Source organism: Vigna angularis, chromosome 11, assembly GCF_016808095.1.
Source record: "Vigna angularis cultivar LongXiaoDou No.4 chromosome 11, ASM1680809v1, whole genome shotgun sequence".
NCBI lineage: Eukaryota > Viridiplantae > Streptophyta > Magnoliopsida > Fabales > Fabaceae > Vigna > Vigna angularis.
The window spans coordinates 18,899,518-18,925,458 of NC_068980.1; the positions used below are offsets into that span (position 1 = coordinate 18,899,518).

Genomic DNA, 25,941 nt, shown 5'->3' on the forward strand with positions numbered 1-25,941 from the left:
TCTAGGTTGTTGACATTCAGCATCACGTGCAGTGTTCCTAAGCAGTGTCAATATGTGTTAACTCCTTGGTCCTACTGGTCCCATGCATTTCCCCTCCACAAGCTAAAGTTAGTCAAATTGCACAATTATCACATTGAGGAAAAAAATCACCATATACGCTGCTGATTTTGTCTTTCATCATATAGTTAGAGGCACATCTCTTGTACAGAACATATAAAATCATACCCTATTATTGAGGCAACGCAAGTTTGACATTTTTAAGTAGATTAAAGTCTTATGCCATAATTGAGGCAGTGGAAATTTCAGCAGTAACAGTTATTTTAAAAATCCAAACCAATATACTGTGATGAAGTTTGGTTGACCACACAAGTGAAAAAGAACTACTTGCTTATCAATTATCATGAACCATATATAAAACCTGAACCAATCTCTCTAAGCTTGTATCTGTGCACAAAAGAAGAGGCTATCAATGGCTGTTGGGTTGGCTATAGCAAGTGAAAATGTCCAAAGCAATGGAAAGATAACCCTTTATGTTGTGCTGTCTTGTATGATGGCTGGCATGGGAGGTGTCATCTTTGGCTATGACATTGGAATAGCAGGTGGGGTGACCTCAATGGATTCATTTCTGAAGAGATTCTTCCACAAAGTGTATCTTAAGAAAGAAGATGCCAAAGTCAGCAACTACTGTGTATTTGATAGCCAACTCTTGACCTCTTTTACATCCTCTCTCTATGTTGCTGGCCTTGTTACCACCTTCTTTGCTTCTTATGTCACCAAAGCCTTTGGCCGCAAAACATCCATTTTGGCCGGCGGCGCCGCCTTCCTGGCCGGTACAGCTCTTGGAGGTGCAGCTTTTAATGTGTTGATGCTCATATTTGGTAGACTTTTGCTTGGAGTTGGAGTCGGTTTTGCAAACCAGGTAGCTATCTTTTCCTTCATTTTTCTACACTCTTACAAGCATTCAAACATTTAGTACAACTTAAGATACTTTTCACCAAGAAACCCCTCTTATCGTAACAACTTAGGATGTCTTTCTTGGTCTCCCTCTCCTCATTACAGAAGATTAAAACTATGTAATTTACTTTCCTGAAATTTGGGATCTAGCTTCTTTTTTGCAGAGTTCACTTAGACTGTTGAAGACAAAATGAAAATAAAAGAATAACCATTGATTATGATTTATGATTCATGATTTATTTCGTGCTGGTATAGCTTTTAGGATTACTGCAACATCCAAATTACACGTCCATAAAGGGATTTTTGGTGATTCTCATGCTTTCAGATATAAGTTGGGCATGTCTGATGACTACTTGTCTGCAAACAAGGAAGTAATTTCTTTCAAATTGTGTACTGATTCTGTAGGCTGTTCCTTTGTATCTATCTGAAATGGCACTACCACGACTAAGAGGAGCAATTAGCAACGGCTTCCAATTAAGCATTTGCATTGGTAGTTTGTTGGCTACCGTAATCAACTATGGAACAGAGAAGATTGAAGGTGGGTGGGGTTGGCGTGTGTCTCTAGCCATGGCAGGCGTACCAGCCACAGTGCTAACACTTGGTGCACTTTTCCTCCCTGAAACTCCCAACAGCTTAATCCAACGCGGCCATGACCATCAAAAGGCCAAGTTAGTACTTCGGCGAATTCGAGGCACAGAAGATGTGCAAGCAGAACTTGATGATCTTATAAGAGCAAGTTCTTCGAAAGCCAACAGCAAACAATCGTTTAAGATCATTTTCAAACGAAGATATAGGCCTCAGCTTGTGATGGCAATAGCTATGCCATTTTTCCAGCAAATGACAGGTATAAATGTCATTGGTTTCTATGCCCCTTTACTTTTTAGGACAATTGGGTTAGGAGAAAGTGCATCGCTGTTTTCAGCTGTGATCACGGTAATTATAGGTACTGCCTCAACATTCTTATCAATGTTCGTAGTTGATAGACTAGGAAGGAGGGCCTTGTTCATGATTGGGGGCATTCAAATGATTGTATCAGAGGTTGTAGTTGGTGGTATAATGGCCTTTCATCTGAAAGATCATGGTGGATTAAGCAAAGGGTATGCTTTTGTGGTTTTGGTTATGGTATGCGTATACGTTGCTGGGTTTTCGTGGTCATGGGGGCCACTGGGTTGGTTAGTGCCAAGTGAAATATTTCCTTTGGAAATTAGATCAGTAGGGCAAAGCATCACAGTGGCAGTGAGCTTTATCTTCACTTTCGCTGTTGCTCAGACTTTTCTGGCCATGCTTTGCCACTTGAAGTCTGGGATTTTCTTCTTCTTTGGAGGATGGGTGGTGGTGATGACTATATTTGTGTACTATCTTCTGCCAGAGACAGCAAGAGTGCCACTTGAACAGATGGAGAAAGTGTGGCAAGAACATTGGTTTTGGAAGAGAATAGTGACTGAAACGAGTCATGAAGAGCATAAACGTGAGATATCAATATGATACTTGAAGGAAGTTCTAAATCAAATGTTCTACAGATGTTAGCTTAAAAATTTGTCTAAATATCATTTGTCTATACATCAAATGTACTACAAAGCAATAAAATGGTTCAGTTTGGAAAGTTAGATTCTAATTATTAAAACAGTTTTCTCCACTCTTAAACTATACCTTAACAGAAGATGTGCTGGCAAGTGACATGAATTGAAAGATGAAGTTCAAGCATGAAAGTATAACTGCTCAGAGAATCAAGGAGGTTTTAAATTCCTCATTATTTTTCTTTAACCTTATAGATAAGAAATTTTAACCATGAAATTGAAATACATAATATTTAAATTATTTAGAATTGAATTATCTTCTCTTCTTAAATAGTTTGTTTAGATGGAATAATTGAAATACCTTAAATTTTAATTTTCTCTTTGGATAAAGCAAATTAATTTTTCTTTTAAGACAAAATTCTACTTTAAAAATATTTGATTCTACCTTTGGATCGGGTTGAATTGGTTCGACTTTCGACCCAAGTCGTTTAGACCCTCAACTATGGTCGACTTCGCACATCCTTATTTTTTAGTTGAATTGTCTCCACCTTTGACATTAAAAGTTCATCACAAAAATGACTTTTGACATCAAAGGAAACTCTTGACATCTTAACCAAAGATGTCAAATTGACTCGAAGTTGAAAACATACGTTCAAGAAGGTCAATCATGTGAAAGTAAGATGTCCTTTAACAATGGATCACAAAACACCAACGTCTAATTGATGCCATTTCAAATTAAAATCGAGCATCATTTGATGTCTGTTAGTGAACTAGCAGACATCAAATCTGCCTTTTTTTAAGTTTTGTTTATATTTATAGTTTACCCAAATCTGAAAAATAAAAAATATTCCATCACAACTCAAAAATTTATCAACATATATGACATACCAAAATTAAAGCTATTGACACCAAATGAAACTATTAACACTAAAGCTATCAAAATTAAAACTATTAAGATAAAACTAAAACTTTCATAATCAAAATTTTGTCCTCAACAGTTTTCAACCAAAGTCCTAATGCTATTATGGGTCCTAACTTCATCGTTCAAGTAAACACACTGCATACTCCTATCTTATTTTCTTCATAGTGTCATCCGTTATAGGTGATGAATTCTTGAACTACTGAAAAAATAACACAACTTCATTGTGTATCGATATTAATATTTATAGTTGGATGTGATTTTTAATATTTGAAAGGTTGTCTAGAACCTGATATCATCACAAACAACATCATATGTTTTCTCTTCATGCACAACGAAAGAAATAAATTGTAAATCATCAATAAAATTGGCCATGAACTATGTTTGTTACTTAAGTTCCCATAGGGATCCATATCATTTATAACAAGTCTAAGTCTTAAGTTTCTTGGCTCTGCACAAAATTCTAGAAATATTTTATCAATCTTCTTGCATTATGGAAAATTAGTTGGGTGTTAAAGAATATTATCACACTTTCTTCCATCAACATGCCACTTCAGGTTTTTCACATTTTTTTAATGGAAAACAATGGTTTCCACCTAGGTATTATAGGTAAGTATCTCACCACCTTAGTAGGTGGACCATCTTTGTCTTCATCACTACTATTTTCATCAATTCTTTTTAAACCACGATAAATCACATGGTGGACACACCTTCAGTGAAGCAAACTCGCCTCAATAAAATACACAATCATTGGGGCATACATGTATCTTTTGATATTTCAAACTTATTGAACATTGAATTTTCTTCTTCTCGTAAATATGGATAGGTAATATGTTTTTTTTCTGGAAGCATCTCCTTCAATAACTCTAATAATTTTGTGAAACTTTTATCAGTCCATCCATTCCTTGCTTTTAAACAAAACAATTTCAAAGTTGCCAATAGTTATGTAAAGTTAGTGCATCTTGGGTACAACTCTTCATCTGAATTAGACTTAAGAAAATCATATAAATGAGTTCTTCCACAATTCTTTTTACCAACATCATGATCCATGTCTTCTAAATGATCATTTATCTATTAATCTACATAATATGTTCCTCGTGACGTAGAAGGCTTGTGTAATACTTCTTCATGCCAAGTCTAAGTTGTAGAATTCCTCACTATAGCAAATATGAATAGATAAGCACGCATTGTGTCCAAGTCCAGATGTATTTGATTAAGACAACGAACACAAGAACAAAAATATATCTCCTTCACAAAAATTGTGTTCTTGAGCATATTCCAAGAACTCCCTTTTCATACTCTTCGTTGATGTGACGTTCATTCATCCATCTTCAATTCGTACTATGTTCGTAACAAACTCCATCAATCTCAAATTTTTAACTCTTACAAGATGAGGTTGTACCCATTCAGAAAAAATATTTTTCATAATTTGCTAACAAGAAGTCAAACATCTAAATTTGACAAAATTTTGCATTGGTCTCTGAAGTACACGAAAAGAAAGTGATCACGCATGACCACGATCAAGTATGCATCCAGAGAACAAAACAACATGATCTCAATCGAAAGTTAATCAAATATATGCATAAACCTTAACGCATGTGTTATAGCGAATTATGAAAAATAATTTTTTCAAATTGTCTGATCGGACAATTGACATTTAACACAAATGATTAAATTCAATATTTAGTGTGGAGACCAAGTATCCTGATAGAATGTGAGACCAAACCTGTTAGTGGTGCCTCTCCATAGCTCGAAAGAGAATGTGGGGAGGTTGGTTGATCATGAGATAAAGGTGAAAAAGGAAGGGGAGAGCTTAGTGATGGATGAGGTAAGCTTGGTTAACTTTTTGAGTAATGAATTGGACGAGTTCATGCTTTTGTGTGATGATGAGGATGATGACCATGAAGTCGGAAATGATGATGACAATGATGAAAAGGATGCTCCAATGAAGGATAACTAAGAAATTAAGGAGTAGGCTCATGAAGAAGTGATTTCAGACAAAACATTTAAGACGAAGCCAGAGACTAGTGATGTAATTCTTTCCCGTCACAGGAAAGAGATATCGCAGTTGGAGAAAAAAGAATTTGAAATGAAAAAGGCTGCAACTAGAGGTAGCAAGGCTAAGCAGAAAGCTAAGAAGAAGCAAGTGGAGAAAACATCTTTTCTTATAAAGAAAGGTGTTTCAAAAGATGAAGATGAAGATGTTGAGAAGAATCAAATATACTGAGATAACAAAGAACCTAATGAGTAAAAATTTGGACAAAGCAAAAATCAAGTCGGCAAAAACAAAGAACAAGTCAGTCAATATTGCATAGAAGTCGACAAAAGTAAATGAGAAGTCGCCCAAGGTAAAAAACAAGACGGTCATAATGAGAATGAAGTCAACCAAGAAGTAAACAAAGAACATGATTGTTAATAAAGGAACAAACTCAGTCTGAATTGATGCACATAAAAAAACGGAGATGTAGAAGAGAAAGATGAAATAAGACAAAATTTAAGTTTATGAAATAATTTTGTAAGAATAAACTTATATTCAAGAGAGGTAGTGTTTATTGTTGCAGGGGGAGCAAAAGTCAAAAAAAATATTTTGTTATTTCTGATTATTATATAATTGTGTTATTATAATAATTAAACACATTATGACTTGGAAATAAAAGAATAAATATTTGTCTTTAAATTATAAAGTTTACGTAAAATAAATATACATCAGAAGTATATTAAAAAAATCTGTATATTTAGAAAATCTGAGTGCCATTTTCATAAAAAAATATTCTTATTCTTCTTTCATAAATTTATATATATATATATATATATATATATATATATATATATATATATATATATATATATATAGGTTAAATGTCTTGTTGATGTTAATATTAGGGTAGTTTTCGTAATTTCTTTCCACCATTTTGAATGTTGTCAATTTGGTCTTATTTCTTATAAAAATAAGTCAATATAATTTCTTCTACATCAAATTCATGATTACATCAAACACTCTATGAAGACTCTGTGTGATCTTAAACAGCAATATGAGGACATTATAAAACAGATTTATTTTTTAATAGAATTATATAAAAATTAAATACAGATCACCTTCTATAGTTTGAATCAAATCATATAAAGTAAATTTTAAAATTTCTAATAATCAGATCACCTCTCCTGCTAATAACAGATGAGATATTAGTGGTGAGATTTTCAGTCAGAAATTTTACTCAAGGTTATAGAAAATCCACATCATGTGCAGGGTTCCTAAGCACTTGTCAATATTGTTCAGCTCCTTAGAACTATTGGCCCCATGCATTTCTCTTCCACAAGCTCAAGTTAGCCAAAATGCTCAATTATTACATTGAGGACAAAAAATCACCATTAATTCTGTTGATTTTGTCCTTGATCATATGGTTAGAGGCACATCTCTATCACAGCACATATAAAATATCATTCTACCATAGAAGCAATGTAAATTTGACATTGCTTAGTAGATTTGAGATATAAATTACTTAAAGATAAGACCAAATTACTGTAATGATGAAAATTCAAACCAAGGTTGAGTACACAAGTGAAAAAGCACTACTTGCTTATCAATTATGATGAACCATATATGAAACCTCAATCAATCTCTCTAAGCTTGTAGCTGTGCACAAAAGAAGAGGTTATCAATGGCTGTTGGGTTGGCTATAGCAAGTGAAAATGTCCAAAGCAATGGTAAGATAACCCTTTATGTTGTGCTGTCTTGTATGATGGCTGGCATGGGAGGTGTCATCTTTGGCTATGACATTGGAATAGCAGGTGGGGTGACCTCAATGGATTCATTTCTGAAGAGATTCTTCCACAAAGTGTATCTTAAGAAAGAAGATGCCAAAGTCAGCAACTACTGTGTATTTGATAGCCAACTCTTGACCTCTTTTACATCCTCTCTCTATGTTGCTGGCCTTATTACCACCTTCTTTGCTTCTTATGTCACCAAAGCCTTTGGCCGCAAGACATCCATTTTGGCCGGCGGCGCCGCCTTCCTGGCCGGTACAGCTCTTGGAGGTGCAGCTTTTAATGTGTTGATGCTCATATTTGGTAGACTTTTGCTTGGAGTTGGAGTTGGTTTTGCAAACCAGGTAGCTATCTTTTCCTTCATTTTTCTACACTATTACAACCATTTCAAACATTTAGTACAACTTTAGATTCAATTGGAGACTAGACAATGTTTATCTTGCCAACAAAAAGGAGAACCTCTTGGTCTCCCTCTCCCCTTTTTAGAAGATTAAAACTATGTAATTTTCTTTCCTGAAATTTTTTAGGATCTAGCTTCTCTTTTGCAAAGTTCCTTCTGACTGTTGAGGACAAAATGAAAATAAGAGAATAACCATTTGATTATGATTTATTTCGTGGTGGTTTAGCTTTTAGGATTACTGCAATATTCAAACTACACGTCTAATAGAGGGACTTTAGGTAATTCTCATGCTTTCTAGAATAAGTTAGAGATGTCTACTTTGCTGCAAACTTGGCTCAACCATCTCACATACAAACATTTTCTTAGTTATTTTACCAAATAAAAATAACAAGACCGTAATTTCTTTCATATTTTGGACTGATTCTGTAGGCTGTTCCTCTGTATCTATCTGAAATGGCACTACCACGACTAAGAGGAGCAACTAGCAATGGCTTCCAATTAAGCATTTGCATTGGTGGTTTGTTTGCTACCCTAATCAACTATGGAACAGAGAAGATAGAAGGTGGGTGGGGTTGGCGTGTGTCTCTAGCCATGGCAGGCGTACCAGCCTCAATCCTAACATTTGGTGCACTTTTCCTCCCTGAAACTCCCAACAGCTTAATCCAACGCGGCCATGACCATCAAAAGGCCAAGTTACTACTTCAGCGAATTCGAGGCATAGAAGACGTGCAGGCAGAACTTGATGATCTTATAAAAGCAAGTTCTTCAAAAGCCAACAACAAACAATCATTTAAGGTCATTTTGAAACGAAGGTATAGGCCTCAGCTGGTGATGGCAGTAGCTATACCCTTTTTCCAGCAAATGACAGGGATAAACGTCATTGGTTTCTATGCCCCTTTACTTTTTAGGACAATTGGGTTAGGAGAAAGTGCATCGCTGTTTTCAGCTGTGATCACGGTAGTTATAGGTACTGCCTCAACATTGATATCAATGTTCGTAGTTGATAGAGTAGGAAGGAGAGCCTTGTTCATGATTGGGGGCATTCAAATGATTGTATCAGAGGTTATAATTGGTGGTATAATGGCCTTTCATCTGAAAGATCATGGTGGATTAAGCAAAGGGTATGCTTTTGTGGTTTTGGTTATGGTATGCATATATGTTGCTGGGTTTTCGTGGTCATGGGGGCCATTGGGTTGGTTAGTGCCAAGTGAAATATTTCCTTTGGAAATTAGATCAGTAGGGCAAAGCATCACAGTGGCAGTGAGCTTTATCTTCACTTTCGCTGTTGCTCAGACTTTTCTGGCCATGCTTTGCCACTTGAAGTCTGGGATTTTCTTCTTCTTTGGAGGATGGGTGATGGTGATGACTATATTTGTGCACTATCTTCTGCCAGAGACCACAAGGGTGCCACTTGAACAGATGGAGAAAGTGTGGCAAGAACATTGGTTTTGGAAGAGAATAGTGACTGAAACGAGTGATAAAGAACATAAACGTGAGATATCGATATGATACTTGAAGGAAGTTCTAAATCAAATGTTCTACAGATGTTAGCTTAAAAATTTGTCTAAATATCATTACCTTGCCTATAAAGCAAAACAATGGTTTTCAGTTTGAAAAATTAGATTATAATAACTAAAACAGTTTTCTCCACTTTCAAAGTATACTTCTTAGTTGACAGAAAAGTGCTGGCAAGTGACATGAATTGAAAGATCACGTTCAAACATGAAAGTATCAAAAGTTGATAGAATCAAGGTGGTTTTACAATCCTCACTATTTTTTCCTTGAGAGTAGCTTATGGCATAAATGATTATTACTTGATATAAGCTTAAATAAGAGATCTACTCTGCTTGTATTTGCAGTGATCTATCTTAATCGGTATATAGGGTGGAAAACTAAGAATAAATTCCAATGTGATGGAGACATGTTCATCCACATTCATTTCAAGCACTTTTTGTATACTTCATGTACTATCTAAATCAAAAAAGTGACAGAAACGTGTTGTAAGTCACTTTTCTTATTACTTGGGCGGACAACATTAAAACTGTAGTATGAAACTCGTGCAAACATTGTTAAAATTGTAAGCAATCATTCAATCATTGTTAATTGAAATATCAGACGCAAGAATAATATTACAATACGAGCACATTTAAGCACTATTAATTCTCCTCAGTCAACAAAATTTGAATTCATTTGTTGGGAGATACTCATTTCTTGAATAGTATCAGTCTCAGGGTAGCACGGTAAAAACTTCAACGTCTTTCATTGCAGGGCTCCTTACTGAGTATTTAAATGTCCAACCATGGCAGGCACCAGCATGCTCCCCCTTTTTATTGAGGGCAACAACTGCTCCCAGAAAATCTGGAAATTTTTTCGCTATTCGTGCTATTGCATCTTTGGCAGCAAGTTTGGGATCCATTCCCAACCTCATACTTTCCACAACTTGATAGCTGAAATTGAATAGAAGTATTCATCTAGATATTCAGAATTGAAAACACATAAGAATATTTAATTGAAGTGTAACTATACTATGGTAAGAATGCTTGAAAGTTGAAATTACCAAGGTAAAGAATATGTTTTTTACAGGTCAATGCACTAGAAAAATAAGTTTAATACGCTAGTTGCAAAAAAATTATCATTTAGCTATTAACCAAGAACATTACATCATGGACCAGTTGTGCTCACCCCCAAATAGAAGTTGCGTACCAAAATTAACAAGCAATAGATATGCAATGAAAATAAGACACCATCAAACTGTCTGTGTGTATGCCAATATGCATAACTTCTGAAGAGAATCTAACAAAAAGTAACTCAGTATGTAAAATAGAGAAACTAGAGACTTTCTGTGCTACCAAGGAAGGAAGCGCATCATGATGTCACCATCCCCAGTTGCACAACATGCACCAACTTCCTCTACAGCATATGCAGAGGATCCAGCTATGGGACCATCACCTACCCTGTAATCAAAGAAATACATATAAGAAAAACTTAATTATAAAAATCAACGAGAGAACAGACTAAGGGTGATCAATTTCTGCTGCATTAAATAAGTGTGAAGTTCATATCCAAAGAGGATATGTATTTGGAATTGACAGAAGCACTTTCCCCAAATGAAAAACACTCTCTTAGAGTGATATGAATAAAGACAAGACAGTCTAATTTCTAAAGCCATTCCTTCTCGAGTTAAGTATATAGCAGTCATGAAAATTAATGGGAATTGGTCATAATCAGAATGAAAAGGACTAAAAACCAATTTCATGTGACTTTAAATAAATCAAGATAATTCAGCTTGAAAACGAAGAAAAGTTTGGCAATTCAAGAAACAAAAAGACCATCAGTCCACTTGTAATACTGGCACACAGAAGGTTACCTGCCAGGAATCTTGAATGTTGCTCCATTCGTTGATGTGCCAACGGCAATGTGTCCCATCTGTGCCAAATAGAACTTGTCATTTGCATACATAAAATGATATCAAAAGTTCAATTTTATGCTAAACCTTACTCTATCAATAACAGCCATTGATATAGTATCATGGCTATGAAGACCAACACGAGGTAATCCAGAATTACTAGTCAGAATATGACCGGTACTGGAGCATGTTTCACCAGGATGCTGCAGGTAATGTGTTGGACTATAAGGACCACAACTATTTGCAGGTGACACATTTTTCCTGAAATTTGGTTGACATCGACCATCTTTCCATTTGGTCCACTTCTCCATGGATTCTGGTGAACTCAAGTTTGTAGGTCCAGGAAGACCCATTGAAATAGCAAATTCTGATGCTTTCTCTCCTACTAGCAAAGTATGTTCAGTATGTCGCATCACTAACTTGGCAGCCTTGATTCCATCAGTTACGTATCTCATGGCTGCAACAGCTCCTACTTCCATTGTCAACTGTGTGTCCCCTTAGCAGAAGATGGGTCAAAAAATCATGCCAGATCAAGAAAACGCAATATGCATGACACAAAATAATTAGCAGATCAAGAACATGGTAATTCGTAGCTACCCCATCCATGATCAGAGCATCAATTGTAGTTTCTCCATTCTCATCTGGACTTCCACCTGGACCAACTGTTCAGAATAGGATATTCAAAAGGCATGCACAGTAGTAGATATGATGAAGACATGAAGGAAAAAGTCAAAATGGAAAGCTCAAGATGGTTAAGGACTATAAACAGAAAGAACAAAAGCAGAACCAAAAATCTGTCTGATTCATTCATCTAGGGGTAACAACACAGAATTTTTCAAAACTCTTCCCTTCCCACGAAAAAGCATAACATCAAGTAAATGTTATTTTGTGAACATAGGTCTTTCTAAAGGCTCGCATGGCGGTTTATGCGGTGTAGGAGGGATTAAAATAGAAAAATTTTATATTTGAGAAAACATAAAGACAAATAAAATAAGTATATTGCAGGACTAGTAGCATGTTTAAGCCTATGACTTTGTGAGCCTAGGGTTAGTATCAATCCAATAAGCACTAGATAAGAATGGAAGAAGCTCTTAGCAAAAATCAACTATCAAATACTTCAAAATCACAACACGGAGAGGTGAGTTCACACCCAATCTACGGTTTCCATTGAAGCAATAGGCAAAATAGGTTCAAATATTTCATATTGAAACGTCCTTATTACGTTCCAAACATTCACGTTCCAACCTGTTCCATCACACCTTAGTTCCTCACATGTAGAGCAACCTTCAACCACGGAATCCACAGCCGAAGAGCCACCATCAACAGCCTTCCATGCAGCTCTGACAGCCTCAACGAAGGGCCACGTGCTCACAACCAAAGGGTACTCTTCCGATTGCACGGTTTCATGTCCCACCACCTGATTACAAACAACACCCATCATATCAAAACTTGGCTAAAGTGGAAAAAGTTAAGAATTTTGGGATTGGGAACTCAAAATTACTTCTACTCTGATTAGAGAAATGATTTGAGAGTACCACAGAGAATAGAGGGAGAAGGAAGATAATGACGAAGGACTTTGCAGGCATGGAGATGGATTGGTGATGGAGGTTGTACCACTGTTCTCCGAGGTCTCTGAAACGCATTAAGAGCAACCCAATTTGGAGATTTTGATTGGGATAAGAGAACACTTTTCAAGATATTCAAGACATTGTTTTTGGAACTATTGCAGAAAATTAATATACAGATCAAATGGAAACAATATATTAGAATATAATTTTGATTTGAAGATAAGGAATAAGATAAGATATTCTATCGATTCAAAGAGTAAAAACACATCATCAGATTCGATTATCAATGACTAAGAGAAATATCTTCAACCTGGTTTTCTGGTTTAACAACTCCACTTCTCCCGACGTTGAAAAAACGGGGATTATGTGGTATGGTTATTGCAAGTTTCCTCAAACGCAAAGCTAGATTGACAACAATGAAAGTGATCAATTTGAGTTGAGTTGAGTTGACTCTAATCAGAATTGAAGTGATCATTTTGAAGTGATAAATTAAAAGAATATATGTATGAAGCTAGATTGAATTATTGAATTTTAATCAACCCACCTATATAATATTGGATTGATATTTGGTAATGATTGACTATATATTTTATTATATTTGTGATGATTTTATGGGAATGTTTTATTATTATCCTGATAAAGAATTTTGTTTAAATAAACGTACAAGGTAAAGAAATAACAACAAAATTTAATAAAAATGATTTTAAAAAATTAGTAAAAGATAACGAGTACTTACATATATTTTAAATATATAAAAAAAAGTTTAATACCTTTTTTAGTTGTTATTGTTTTGAATTTTTGTTGATCAATGACTTTTATGTCAAGTTTTGTAATTTTTATTTAATTTGATCAATTTTTATGATAACATCTAAATCGTTAATGGTACAATGTCCATATGAGTCATAAGTGAATTAGATATAACTTTTTCACATACATGACAACTTAAATAAAAATTGACGTGGATACGTGGTATTTCAAAGTGGTTTCTAAGGTGAAATGCATTTGACTTTAGTGTTGAGGATTAAGGTTTTGTTTTTGAGGAGGGAAGAGGGCTTGCGTTTTTCGTTGTTTAGTGGGATTATTTCTCTGATTAAGCAAAGTCCTTCCCTTAACAAAAGTCGTGGTAAGTGATCGTTGAGGTATGTCTTCTTCGCAATGTTGTTAGTCTTGTTCGAATATTCAGGGCCAACAAAATTCTTATTCGTCACATGGTGATGGTTTAAGGGGTGTTGGGATAATCTCCATTTACAATTGTGGTAACATGACAGTAATCAAAATGGTAAGAACTTCAAAGAATACTGGCAGACAATTTTGAGGATGTCGTCACTATAAGGTTTTACGCATAGTACCATTTTCTATTATTTTTATTGAAGTTATGTGTTGGTAATTAACATTGAGTTTGAAGATTTTTGGTGAATAATAGAATGGATCTTCTAATATCATGGTACTGTAACGATTTCAAGTGGTGCTCTAAAGAAAACTTTGATGAAAAAGATAATACACGTTTATCACGTAAAAAAAAAGAAAAAACTAACGGCGTTAATCATGAAGGACTAAATTCGTGACTTTCTTAAAGGAAATGATGAAAATAAAACAAAAGTTTGGAAGAGAGATGAAAACCAAAAATATGTGATAGTTTAGGGACAAAAAAACATATTTAACTCTTCATTTTTAGATTGGTTGTCTCCACCAAAAAGGAACATGGAAAGCTTGGTGGAGCATGTGGAAAGCTCGGTATAGCATGTGGAAAGTTTGGAGGAGCATGAGGTTAGTTCAGTCGAACATGTGAAGAACTTGGTGGAGCATAAGGACAGCCCGAGTAACTCAATGGAGCATGTGGAAAGCTTAAATAACTCAGTAAAGCATGTAAATAGCTTAAATAAGTTGGTGGAGCTGGTGAAAAGCTTTGATAGCCGGGAGAGGAGCATGAAAATCTTGGATAGCCTCGAAAGGTGCATGGGAACCTAGCATAACTCAAAAGAACGTGTGGAGAGCTCAATAGAGCATGTAAAGAGCTTGGTAAGTATATTAATAGTTCAGTGGGAGCCCAAGTAGCTTGGAGGGAAGTCCAAGTAGCTTGGTAGAGCAAGTGAACAATTAAATAACTTGATGAAGAATCTGGATAACAATATGATATAATCAATTAACAAATCACATTTTTACACAAATAAACCCAATTGGATGTCATGCACCCAGTAACAACTTCCAAAGGAAAGTTCTACACTCTCTTAAAAACTTCGAAGTTGAACCTGTGAGTCTCCGTAACGATTTTTTATTCTGATAAATTGACTAGGAAAGTGTTTCGGTTGAAAGGGTCCAAGCTCGGTCGTCTGTTCTTGTCCCGCTCAACTCTAATTGTCCAGTCCGCTTCTTTGTTTCGTACCCTGATCGTCCAAGTTTCTCCTCAAAATCTTAATCGATCGGTGGTTGACCTACAAGACACTCCAATGCACAAGTCAGATATACTTTTCAAAGATGTCTCCACTTAATTAGCTTAGAAAAAAGTGTCTTTACCTGGACACTAATCACCTATTTATAGGGTTTGTGACCGTCAAACCCATTGATTAACCATTACTACAATATATTTTTAGGCAATTAAATCCAATAATCAATCATTAATATCGTATATTCGTAAAACGTAGAACAATTTTGTCCATTAATTAGTCATTAATACATGTTTGATATACCAATAACTTTTATAAATAATATCAGTCTCAATCCACTAATTTATATTATGGTGCCGATCCATTAAGATGTTTTTTGCTAAGACGCAACCGCTAGTACATAAAGTAAGACGGTATACAACTTTTTTTATTTAAAATAATTTTATTGTTATACCATTTCTTTATTCTCATAATTTTTTTTAATTGTCTATTTTAGTAAAAGAACCGAGTTTGCATGAGGGTACCGCTCTCCACCACTATTGCCGCTACATTGCAACTGTTGGACCGCAAATCGCCGTTCCATTGTCCCGCTGGACTGTGAATGGTCGTCGTAGCCCACCGCTGAACCGCGAATCATCGCCGCCACTTTGACTATTATGGAAGTATAGAAAGCAAAAGCATATTGCTAATCCAGCCCGTGATAAATTATTTCTTCTCCCACTTTATAACAAAAATTTCAGAAAATTATTTATTATGTTCTGAAAAATAAATTCCAGAAATGATAGAATGCAGAAAGAAAATGATGGAGTGCCATAATTGTATAATTTCTTTTGAGACACTACTCCCATCAATTTTCTAAGTTCTTATTTTCTAACTTGTATGACTACGACACCTAATATTTTTATTTTATTTTATTTTTCCTTCTTTATTCTTTGAAACTAAAAATTCTTGAAAACATCTTCATCAAACAATAATTCTAAAAATACTTTAATTATAACCAAACTAGGTTTTGAAAGTTTTTCTAATTTCAACCACGTCCAAAACTAGGTTTTGAAAGTTATAACCAAATGCTATGGTTTACTAGTTCGCAATATAAGTTGACTTTGTTAGCAGAGTTAGTTTTTTTTTTACACATGAGTGGCGAGGTTTTTGAAACTCACAAAAATAAATAAGTGAAAAATAAAATAAAATTTAGATGTTTTTTTTTATTGTTTTTCTCTTTCATTACAACACAACAAACTATTAACAAGGATGTAATAATAATAAAAAACAATAAAAGTAAGAAAAGTAAAAAAGTAGAATAATTTATTAAAAGGAAGAGAAAAAAAAAACAAATATTCCTGAGTTGGTTGGTATGCTGCCATAGTTGCTACCTTCATAGCATGCCATTTGCATATACTTGATCGGATCTATCACCGAACGAACCCTAACCAGTCTTTCTTAGGTCGCTATTTCTCCATTCTTTCTTCCGTTCATCGGCGATGGCATCACATTTACTCAATCACTCGGCCAAGGTGAATCATATTCTACCTCTCTACCTACCTACCGTTATCATTATCGCGTTTTAATGCAAACACAGGTTGGCATTTTTTTTTGTTTTCTGTTGGATTCAGGTGAGAAATGTTTCGAAGTTGCTGCACCACGAGCGTTATATGTTGGCGCGTTGGTTTTCCGGCGATGCTCAATCCTCTCTCAATAGGAGGCGCGGTAATTGCTTGGTTTCTTGGTTATTTCTCAATTGCAACTGAATTCATAGCAGATTTATTTGTGAATTTGGAATTCTGTGTTGGATTGACCTAATTAAACAGTCCTGTGAAACTTCGAATTTAAAAATGGGAATAGTGTAGAATGCTTGATTTTTTATAGGTGTATTGGCAACCAGTTGGTGTTTTTAATTAAGGTGTTTGTGAGTGAGCAGCAAGTATAAGTTTAACCGTAGAGATTGTGTTGGAGAGGCTTGAAGTGATATTAGCATATTCTGGTGTTTGGGAGCCATTTGAATGCTTGGTGAAGGTGCTCCTCAAGTGTTATTTTATATATTAATAATTGTAGTTGGTTATTTGTTTAGATGTGTGGAAAACTCAGCTCCCTGAGTCTTCAACAAGAAGCAGTGTCTTTGAGCCGGTCGTCGACTTTACTGTGAGTTTTACTGTGAGTAAAACAAATTGACATCCAAATTTAACAATATATCACAAGTTTTTTTTGTTTATGCGTTCAATATCTCTTTCTTTTCCTTGCCTATTCTGTTGCTTTTCACTTCCTCTTCCTCTTCCTCGGCATGTGTATATTTCCAGCTGACTTGTATTTTCTTTTTGATATAAACGTTCATTTGGTACGCAGAAGAGAAACGTCTCCATGGCTAGTATCAGAAGGGGTTCCATCACCGGGTCTGGTTTCACCGGAGAGATTTCACCGTAGGTCACTTTATGTTATAATAATTTCTTTTTCCTTGCATATGTCTTGCTTCAAAAGGGATTAACAGTAACTCTTTTTTATTTTTAATCAACCGTGTTCTCAAAAAGAAGTTCACAGGTGTTGTCAAGGAGATGCTATGCGTCAGCCTCAGGTACAACCAATGGATCTTTGGGCTGTTAATTTTGTTTCCTCCATTTTTTTTGTTTGGTGTTACATTAAGCCTTTCAAAATATTCCTTGTTGACTATTTATATTTTGATCTTTTAATTCATGGGTCCTGATGAATTTGATTAAGATTGATGTCCTTTGACATTTAATGATCATGGAATGATATGGATGATTGGATAAGTAGCTTGGTTAAAATGTTCACTGGGTTTTTGCTTTGCATTTAGTTAGTCATCCATATATCACAGATTTGCAATAGGGTGATGCTTATCACCTATGTGGGGCTTTGAGTGCTTTCTTATGTCTTAAATTGTTGCATATCTGACACCTTCATAGTTTGGCAAATTAAATTTTGAAATTTGATTGAAATGGAAGATGTGTGTTGGACATGTGAAGCTGCATTTAACCCACTGCATCTTTTCTCCTGTACTGTACTGTTATTTTTTATAGTATAAATTATAAATAGACGGAGAAATGTAGTCAGTTGAGAATTGCAAATATAGAGCTACCTTAGCTAATCTTGGCCAGAGTTTCTAACTACTCACTAGTGTCCTTGACCTAGGATTGAGATGAGACTTTTTTAAATGGGGTCTTTTGATACTATCCTAAGGGCATCTCCATTGGTTACACAGTGCAGTTCTTACCAGTTAAGAACTGTGCTTTTTGTAAAAGCAACCGGTGGACCTTGTCAAGCACCAAGCACATTGTGTAAGGGCAGGTAGCTTTTAATGGTATGTAAGGTAATATTTACACAAAAAGATAGAAATAAGATGCATTATTGACTAGATAAATAAATGTGTGTTGTATAAAAGTATATAAAGACAGATGCTAGGTTGGAGAGATGAACTTCTTAAATTATAAAACGTAAAAATAAGTGGTATCTAATGATAAGACCCATTTAAGATGCATAAGAAATAAAAATGGGAGGCATTGTGTAGGAGATGGCCTAATAATCCTGTAAGCGGACCTAGTCCCCTAAAAGAAGTTGTTAGCTTCAGGTCCAAGGATAATTTATATCACCAATCTCCCAAATACAAAATAACTCTTTCAGCAAAAACATGGTCAATGCACTGTGCACAGGCATGATTTACCTTGTGCCACATTCAACTTATTTAAGAATAGGGTGGAAAGTTGAAACTCTTGATCACTTTATGTGGTAATAGATGTTCTGATCTTATGCTTTTTTTTGGTGGAGATACAAGCGTGAATGGTTTTACATATGCCTAACGTAACTAGACTAAATGTAATGTTTCTTTAACTTGTCAACATATATGAGTCTTTTCACATTATGCCGCAGCTTATGCTTCTCTATCATTTGTGTTTCCTTACAGGAGATGCCATGTACTTGATTCGTTGTCACCTAAAAATATAGTTTTTATGATACAAGAATTGTATCTTTAAAAATGTTTCCACTATCTTACACCTTTCCTTAAGCTTCCCTTTTTTTTTGTTCTTTTTAATAGAATATTATGTCTTGAGACTATATAAATAATACTGTACTTATTGATTTAATCACCGACGTTGGTGAATATATTTCAGATCTACCCCCGCACCAGGAAATTGGAATGCCTTCTCTCTCACCTACAATGACCGAGGTTTTACTTTTCTACATCACATGTTAATGTCATTTAGTGGGTCATGGTTTCTCCTAAAGAATATTCCCAATTATATGAACTCCCCAATTATATACAGGGTAACATTGCAAGATGGTTGAAGAAAGAAGGTGATAAAGTTTCTCCTGGTGAAGTGCTTTGTGAAGTTGAAACTGTATGGTTCTTGTACCAGAGACTTGACACATAAAATACCTCTATTAAGGTTCTTATGCAAACATTGACATATGCGTATTTCATAGGATAAAGCTACTGTTGAAATGGAAAGTATGGAAGAAGGTTATCTGGCCAAGATAGTTCGTGGAGATGGGGAAAAAGAAATTAAAGTTGGTGAGGTATTGATATCTTCTGCCTCTCCCCTCCTCTCTTTTTTGAAAGGGACTTTTTATTTATTGTTCCACAGTTTGAAGTTGCAAGAAAAAAATGCTTATTTACACTCCGGACTCTGTTGACTTATGGAAGACATCACAATCGGTAACATGAAGAATTTCTTTCATAGGTAATTGCCATAACTGTTGAAGATGAGGGGGATATTGACAAGTTTAAAGACTACAAACCCTCAACATCTGAACCAAGTGCACCTCCTGTCAAAGAAACATCTGTGCCATCCCCAGCAAAGAAGGAGGCAGAGGAGCCTGTTCGAGAACCTGAGGCAAAGGTTTCCAAACCAAGTGTGCCAACTCCATCTGGAGATCGCGTATTTGCTAGTCCTCTTGCTAGAAAGTTGGCTGAAGAGAAAAATGTCAGTTATCAATAACAAATTATACGGTTGAAGGTCTTTCAGAATAGACATAGATAATCTATTTCCCTCACTGATGTAGGTACCACTCTCTAGCATTAAAGGAACAGGACATGAAGGACTAATTGTGAAGGCTGATATTGAAGATTTCTTAGGTACAATTATATCATTTTATATATATTAATTTGTCTGTATACTGTACATATTATAGTGGAAACATTTCATTGTTATGCTAGATAATTCCTCACTTTGTCTTGCTTGCTCTAGGATATTTTAGCATGTGTGGCTGATTAAATTGATTATATGATAACCCTTTTTAGCTTCTGATGCAGCTTCTAGTCAAGTTTCCGCACCCTCAAAGGCCAAGGGTGCAGCAGATGCAGCTCTGGATTATATCAACATTCCTGTCTCTCAGATACGGAAGGTAAATTGCTGAAGAAATCCTTAAATTTTATTAGATGATATTTCTGTTTCAAGTGATCAAAGACCAGTTTTTGGACCATGTCACATGATGTTCTAATTTTGTTGTGAACATAGTTTCATAGGGCTTCTTGGTACTTTTTCTCATAACTACTGGCATATTTTATTTTCTCCTTCTGTGTGTTCACTTCTATGTAAGTTCCGATCATAATATATGTTGTGTTGCGTAAGCATGAGTGATGTTTTTAAATAAAATTATATATTTTTACAGGTCACAGCTTCACGGCTGTTATTATCAAAGCAAACTATTCCTCATTACTATTTATCAGTGGATGCATGTGTTGATAAACTCATGAGGTAATTCCCCGTAATCAATATTTGAAAGATTTACCCGCCATACATATTATTTCTGATAATTGGAACACTTTGTCTACAGTTTGCGGAGCAAACTCAATTCCTTGCAAGAAGCCTCTGGTGGCTCCCGCATATCAGTTAATGACCTTGTAATCAAGGTATTAGATTTTTATGTGACATTATATCTCTTCTTGTCTTGGTTGCTTATTTGGTGCTTAATAAGTAGGGAATGTCATTATCTTATCTAAGAAATAATACTTGTGGAATGCTTTATGACAGTTAAAAAATCATATTAAATAACTTTTCTCTTATTTGATGTTAGCTTAGAATTAAATATCTAACTGTTGAGTTAAATGGACCAATTTCCGTAGAAGGGACCCCTATTGTGTCTCTTTGGCTACATTAAGATCATAGTAAAACAGAACCAAATTCAGACTAACTTTATTAAACAGATTGTGAGCAAAATAATATTATGCAGAATATGAAAGGTGTTGCGTGCTTTGCTTTCCTTGGATTCAATGTAAATTATTTTTCTGTCTTCCATGTGTTTGTATCAACTAAAGTTATGCATTGCATCTGGTTACGTCCCTTCCATTCCTTTCTTCTCTTTATTATAATAAAAAGTCCGCAAAAGTCACACAAGTAAATATTTTCATTAAATCTTATTTATAACTAACTACAAACTAGAATAAAATTATAACAAAATGGCACTAACTGAGCAATAAATAAAGAAAAGGAAGGTAATTGGTGTAGATTGAATAAAAATTAAGTGTACACAACAATTATCAGTTGTGAAAATGCGGAATGCAGTATAGAAATGGATTCTAGCGAAATGTTATTACATGGCTCAACCTTCAAGGGGAGGGTTCAGCTATCTGACTTGCAATTATGGCCGAAAACCCTTGTCCCATAAATCACTAAAAGAGCTCTTTTAGCTTAAATCGGTTGTGTACGAGATATTAACTAACTTATGCATAATATGTGGTCACAAATTCAAACCTCATTGCCAGCATTGTAAAAATAGCACAAGAAACTAAGTTTTGTATCTGTGCTTTTGATTTCAGGCTGCTGCATTGGCTCTCCGCAAAGTTCCTCAATGTAACAGTTCATGGGCAAATGATTATATTCGCCAGTAAGTCTTTTAGTCTTTCATTATTGGCTTCAAATTTGTGGATTACTTTAAGTTCGTTATTTTGTTTTTGTGCAGGTATAATAATGTGAATATTAATGTAGCTGTGCAGACTGATAATGGGCTCTTTGTTCCAGTTATCAGGGTTAGCAATGGCCTCTTTCTAGTATTTGAAATACAATTACAGCCTATATTCCAATCACAGGTCATCGTTTTGACACATATTCATAATATATGCAGGATGCAGACAAGAAAGGCCTCTCTACAATAGGGGAGGAGGTCAAACAATTGGCAAAGAAAGCCAGAGAAAACAGCTTGAAACCCCAAGATTATGAGGTTATTGGAGTTTCATGTCTATTTTTATTTATCTGAGAATAAAGACTACTTGAGCTGGTTTATAAAGTCTTGGGTTGAATTGCATTGCAGGGAGGTACATTTACAGTGTCTAACCTGGGAGGGCCATTTGGTGTCAAACAATTCTGTGCAATCATCAATCCTCCTCAGTCGGGCATTCTTGCAGTTGGATCTGGTAAGAATAGTTTTGCATTTCCCCCTTTTATTTCTTATATCAACTGCAATCACTTTTCTCTTAATGATTATTTTCGTGTGTCGCTGACATAATGAACAGCTGAGAGGAGGGTCATTCCGGGATCAGGTGCTGAAGAATTCAAGTTTGGTTCTTTCATGTCTGTGACCCTCAGCTGTGATCATCGTGTTATAGATGGTAATCATTCTTCGATGTTTTTTTTTTAAACTCAAAAGTTAATTTTGTGGTAAAGCATGTCAACAATACGCTTGTTCTTTTCAGGTGCAATTGGTGCCGAATGGCTAAAAGCATTCAAGGGCTATATTGAAAATCCAGAATCCATGTTGTTGTAAGAGCAAGTAGAAATCATAAATTATATTGTAAACGGGGGATGAGGTTTTGTTCACTCGGGTATTTCTATATTCCCATTTGGGTTTGGTTGATCGTGTCCCTGATCAATTTTTGATTGAAGTGTTTAGTCACTATAAATAATTTTTGGAGAAATGTGATTTTTTTAATAAGAGAGGGTAGATGAGGCATTTAATTTAAACCCACGAATTGTGCTCACAATAGATACCTCCCCAGATACACGGCTGATTATGTAACATTTTCTTTGTTTATGTTGCAAATATTTGAAATAACTTGCAATTTGAAAGAAAGTGTATTTAATATGTTGTTCATTTAGTTGGCCTTAATTTTGACAGTTATTGTCTTTTCAATTACAATGCCTTTATAATTGGACATTCAATATTTGTTCTCCTTGTGAGATATGGTTTTTAAAAATCGACTAGTTTAAGGTATTATCTATAGATTTTTCTTATCCAATCATGGGACATACCTTGAATATATAATAGTTGCATTAATACATTTTTATTCGATTATAGTGTACGAGTGCAAATTTATTTATTTTACTAATATCTTTTTTGAAGGCGTTATACTTATTATGTTTAATTATTCATTTATTTTTTATAATTGTGAAGATTTTATCTTAGTCCCCGCACATAATTTTAATTGAACTTTTTTAGACTACTACTTTTATTGCTTAAATTTATAGACATTAACATAAACTAAGATAAATATACGATCTAAAGAGTAGTTTGTTTTCTTTATGTAAATGAACGCATAATATATACTGTTATATTTGTGATGATTTGGTTGGAATATTTAAAAGAATTTTGTTTAAAGTAAACGTACAAGTATAGAAATAACGACAAATTTTGATAAACGATTTAAAAAACTAATAAAAGATAATGTGTATATAACCATATATATATTAGATCAACTGACACTTCATTTTCATAATATCAAGAAATTATCTCACGGATTATTTACCCTATATAGTTATATAAATAACTCATCTTCTCCATAATTGTTTAATAATCTAAAATACACCAATATTTATGTTGGAAATATGTTTTCTTTCAGTAGAGTTAGGTATAGTATTTGGTGTATATCTTGAATGTGAGTGTATGTCACCTAATAATTTAAAATTTGATGTTTATAAGTAGTTTAATACAGATTTTAATTTTTTTAAAAATAAACTACTTAAAAAATGGTTTTAAATTTGAAATATTTTGAGAATATTCTGTTGAAGGAAGACATGTTGAAATAGTTTGAATTTCATAAAATATGAAATTGTTTAGTAAAGAATGTTAGTAGCTTTTACAAAAGCCAAACATGCCAAATTGAGAAACTGAGAAACGAAACAGAACCATGTATTGAAATACTTTTGGTGGATTGATGATATAGGTAAGACAACTTACATTTAAGCACACAATCCAAGTATTATAATTGTACTAATGAAATAGAGTCGACGCTAAAAACTCAAGATAACTACTCTCGGGAAGGAACAAGAAAACAAATTGATGCAAGCATCTCATGTCACTGCATTATTAAGCCCTGAAATGAAACAGAAAGTATTAGCAGGTTTAGCAATGGTAAAACTGCTCAACATGTACAACTGCTGGATATACAATTTCATGGTCTTTCTACTTCTTTCGTGCAGAGAGAGGTAGAAGCAGTTAAAACAATGCAAATAATTTAAAGTTAAAATGAAAATGGAACCCAGATAACTTAATAGAGCTGAATGAACAGTGTTAGCCTATGCATCCTAGTTGATATCTAGATATCATGTCAGAAAAAGAAAAGAATCTGAATTTGGTCCAAAGGGAAAACACTTCATTACAAGCAGAGATACTGTAAACTAAAAAGGAATGGAAATGGGTGATGAGCGGGTGTGGTAATGTATGCAAAATGTAAACAATTTAGCACTCAAATGATTGTGTTGCAACCTAAGAGAAATTTCATACTTTATTGATAAGATCAGCACTAAATCATACTCTAATATCAAGCAACCATTAACCATATATAAGACAAGATTTCCAATAATCTGTTAAAACTTGAAAAAGATAAATTGATTACATAAGAAACCAGATCACCGATAAAACCATATTACCATTATCATCATCACGATCATCGAGAAGGATTGAGAGCCATGAGAAGGTTCTGTCCACCAGGCAAGTACGAAACATTTGGCGACTTCGCCAGCGTGGAGGCTATTTCCCTGGATGCTTCAATCCTCCTGAGCTCAATCAGCCCCATTCCAGCCGAGGCAGTAGCGTCGGAGATTAGCTTCGCCGCATCGCTCTCTCCCTCGGCACGGATAATCGCGGCCCGCCGCTCCTGCTCGGCCTTCATCACGACGAACTTGGACCGCTCAGCCTCCTGTTGCGCCACCTGCTTCTGCTCCACCGCGCGCGAGAACTCGCTGCCGTAGGAGAGGTGCGTGATGGCGACATCATCGAGAACAATGTTGAAATCCTTGGCGCGGCGAATGAGACTGTCACGAACGAGAGCGGATACCTGAGAACGGTCGGTGAGGAGCTGATCAGCGTTGAACTGCGCGACGACAGCCTTGAGGACCTCATTGCCTATGGACGGAAGAACCTTCTCATCGTACTCAAGGCCGAGGTTCTTTACAATAACAGGGAGCTTGCCGATTTCAGGACGGGATAGGACGCGGAGTGTGAGGTTGACCATCTGAAGGTCTTTGGTGCCGGAGATGGAGGAGAAGGTGTGAGGGCGCGTGCGGATGTCGAAGATATAAGGCTTCTGGACCCACGGGATGAGGAAATGGGTTCCCTCGCCTACGGTGTCGTCGAGAATGCCTCGGAAACGGTCGAATAGGACGGCACGCTGGCCACCGTCGACTGTGTATAGGGAGGAGGATAGGGCGGTGGCCGCCACGCCCAGCCCGAAGGCGGAGCGGGCAAGATTCGTCAGGAAAGAGACGGCGGCTTGGCTGCTTCCCATTTGGTAGAGGGATTAGGGTTTTGGATGGTTTGCTCGACTTTCTTGACGAGTTTGATGGGTTTTGGGATGTTGCTTTCTTGGTAAGCTTGATGAGTTTTCGGCAGGGAAATGATATTTTAACCCGTTTTTACAATCAGTTATAGTTATGCTTTCTTCTTTCGCAGTGACTCGGTGAAAGATGATTTGAGTGGATTTTAGGGTAATTTTTTTATTTTTTAGTGAAGTTGTGAGTAATTAAGGATGAATTGATATGATAGATTTTAAAAATTAGTTTAATTGATAAAAATTAAATATTATCAAAATGTCCCTAATTAATAAAGTAATATAAAATATTATTTATTAATGTGATATTTAATTGT

The 25,941-nt window shown here is 35.3% G+C and overlaps 5 protein-coding genes across 16 annotated transcripts; 3 read left to right on the plus strand and 2 right to left on the minus strand.

The window, feature by feature from the left end:
• The first annotated feature begins 329 nt into the window (after positions 1–329).
• LOC108347814 (hexose carrier protein HEX6) lies at positions 330–2,578 on the plus strand. Its single transcript, XM_017587239.2, has 2 exons — positions 330–919; positions 1,360–2,578. Exons 1-2 carry the CDS (start codon positions 470–472, stop codon positions 2,437–2,439), a joined length of 1,530 nt encoding a protein of 509 aa, XP_017442728.1. The 5' UTR covers positions 330–469; the 3' UTR covers positions 2,440–2,578.
• Positions 2,579–6,857: 4,279 nt separating this feature from the next.
• Positions 6,858–9,193, plus strand: LOC108347816 (hexose carrier protein HEX6). Its single transcript, XM_017587242.2, has 2 exons — positions 6,858–7,499; positions 7,985–9,193. The coding sequence occupies exons 1-2, from the start codon at positions 7,050–7,052 to the stop codon at positions 9,062–9,064; spliced, it is 1,530 nt and encodes a 509-aa protein (XP_017442731.1). The 5' UTR covers positions 6,858–7,049; the 3' UTR covers positions 9,065–9,193.
• Positions 9,194–9,624: 431 nt separating this feature from the next.
• LOC108347799 (probable isoaspartyl peptidase/L-asparaginase 3) lies at positions 9,625–13,012 on the minus strand. Of its 8 annotated transcripts, none has more exons than XM_017587219.2 (8): positions 12,840–13,012; positions 12,497–12,681; positions 12,207–12,378; positions 11,559–11,623; positions 11,054–11,446; positions 10,923–10,981; positions 10,405–10,509; positions 9,625–10,002 (listed from the first exon to the last, which is right to left on the minus strand). In XM_017587219.2, exons 2-8 carry the CDS (start codon positions 12,602–12,604, stop codon positions 9,783–9,785), a joined length of 1,122 nt encoding a protein of 373 aa, XP_017442708.2. In that variant the 5' UTR covers positions 12,605–12,681; positions 12,840–13,012; the 3' UTR covers positions 9,625–9,782. The 8 variants fall into 8 exon arrangements, with proteins under 8 accessions (XP_017442708.2, XP_017442709.2, XP_017442714.1 ...); XM_017587220.2 differs by having other exon boundaries at positions 12,497–12,593; positions 12,840–13,011; XM_017587225.2 differs by lacking the exon at positions 12,840–13,012 and having other exon boundaries at positions 12,463–12,595.
• Positions 13,013–16,241: 3,229 nt separating this feature from the next.
• LOC108347798 (dihydrolipoyllysine-residue acetyltransferase component 2 of pyruvate dehydrogenase complex, mitochondrial) lies at positions 16,242–22,954 on the plus strand. Of its 5 annotated transcripts, none has more exons than XM_052870960.1 (19): positions 16,242–16,427; positions 16,527–16,620; positions 16,982–17,064; positions 17,254–17,327; positions 17,436–17,479; positions 19,032–19,087; positions 19,185–19,259; positions 19,345–19,437; positions 19,602–19,844; positions 19,924–19,996; positions 20,162–20,265; positions 20,533–20,618; positions 20,698–20,773; positions 21,680–21,747; positions 21,823–21,889; positions 21,985–22,080; positions 22,171–22,273; positions 22,373–22,468; positions 22,553–22,954. In XM_052870960.1, exons 1-19 carry the CDS (start codon positions 16,395–16,397, stop codon positions 22,621–22,623), a joined length of 1,635 nt encoding a protein of 544 aa, XP_052726920.1. In that variant the 5' UTR covers positions 16,242–16,394; the 3' UTR covers positions 22,624–22,954. The 5 variants fall into 5 exon arrangements, with proteins under 5 accessions (XP_052726920.1, XP_052726922.1, XP_052726921.1 ...); XM_052870962.1 differs by having other exon boundaries at positions 20,174–20,265; XM_052870961.1 differs by having other exon boundaries at positions 17,439–17,479.
• A 1,032-nt stretch (positions 22,955–23,986) lies between these two features.
• Positions 23,987–25,707, minus strand: LOC108347810 (prohibitin-3, mitochondrial). Its single transcript, XM_017587235.2, has 2 exons — positions 24,726–25,707; positions 23,987–24,169 (listed from the first exon to the last, which is right to left on the minus strand). The coding sequence occupies exon 1, from the start codon at positions 25,580–25,582 to the stop codon at positions 24,743–24,745; it is 840 nt and encodes a 279-aa protein (XP_017442724.1). The 5' UTR covers positions 25,583–25,707; the 3' UTR covers positions 23,987–24,169; positions 24,726–24,742.
• Between the last annotated feature and the right edge of the window lie 234 nt (positions 25,708–25,941).

Excerpts from the sequence above, each read along its gene's own strand:
- LOC108347814 (XM_017587239.2), top strand. The coding sequence starts at position 470 with ATGGCTGTTGGGTTGGCTATAGCAAGTGAAAATGTCCAAAGCAATGGA. Across the intron at positions 920-1,359 it reads GAGTCGGTTTTGCAAACCAG|GCTGTTCCTTTGTATCTATC; the intron begins GTAGCTATCTTT and ends CTGATTCTGTAG.
- LOC108347810 (XM_017587235.2), bottom strand. The coding sequence starts at position 25,582 with ATGGGAAGCAGCCAAGCCGCCGTCTCTTTCCTGACGAATCTTGCCCGC.
- LOC108347799 (XM_017587219.2), bottom strand. The coding sequence starts at position 12,604 with ATGCGTTTCAGAGACCTCGGAGAACAGTGGTACAACCTCCATCACCAA. Across the intron at positions 12,379-12,496 it reads TTCTCCCTCTATTCTCTGTG|GTGGTGGGACATGAAACCGT; the intron begins GTACTCTCAAAT and ends GTTTGTAATCAG. Across the intron at positions 10,003-10,404 it reads ATGATGCGCTTCCTTCCTTG|CTATCAAGTTGTGGAAAGTA; the intron begins GTAGCACAGAAA and ends ATTCAATTTCAG.
- LOC108347798 (XM_052870960.1), top strand. The coding sequence starts at position 16,395 with ATGGCATCACATTTACTCAATCACTCGGCCAAG. Across the intron at positions 17,480-19,031 it reads ATGCTATGCGTCAGCCTCAG|ATCTACCCCCGCACCAGGAA; the intron begins GTACAACCAATG and ends AATATATTTCAG. Across the intron at positions 19,845-19,923 it reads AGTTGGCTGAAGAGAAAAAT|GTACCACTCTCTAGCATTAA; the intron begins GTCAGTTATCAA and ends TCACTGATGTAG.
- LOC108347816 (XM_017587242.2), top strand. The coding sequence starts at position 7,050 with ATGGCTGTTGGGTTGGCTATAGCAAGTGAAAATGTCCAAAGCAATGGT. Across the intron at positions 7,500-7,984 it reads GAGTTGGTTTTGCAAACCAG|GCTGTTCCTCTGTATCTATC; the intron begins GTAGCTATCTTT and ends CTGATTCTGTAG.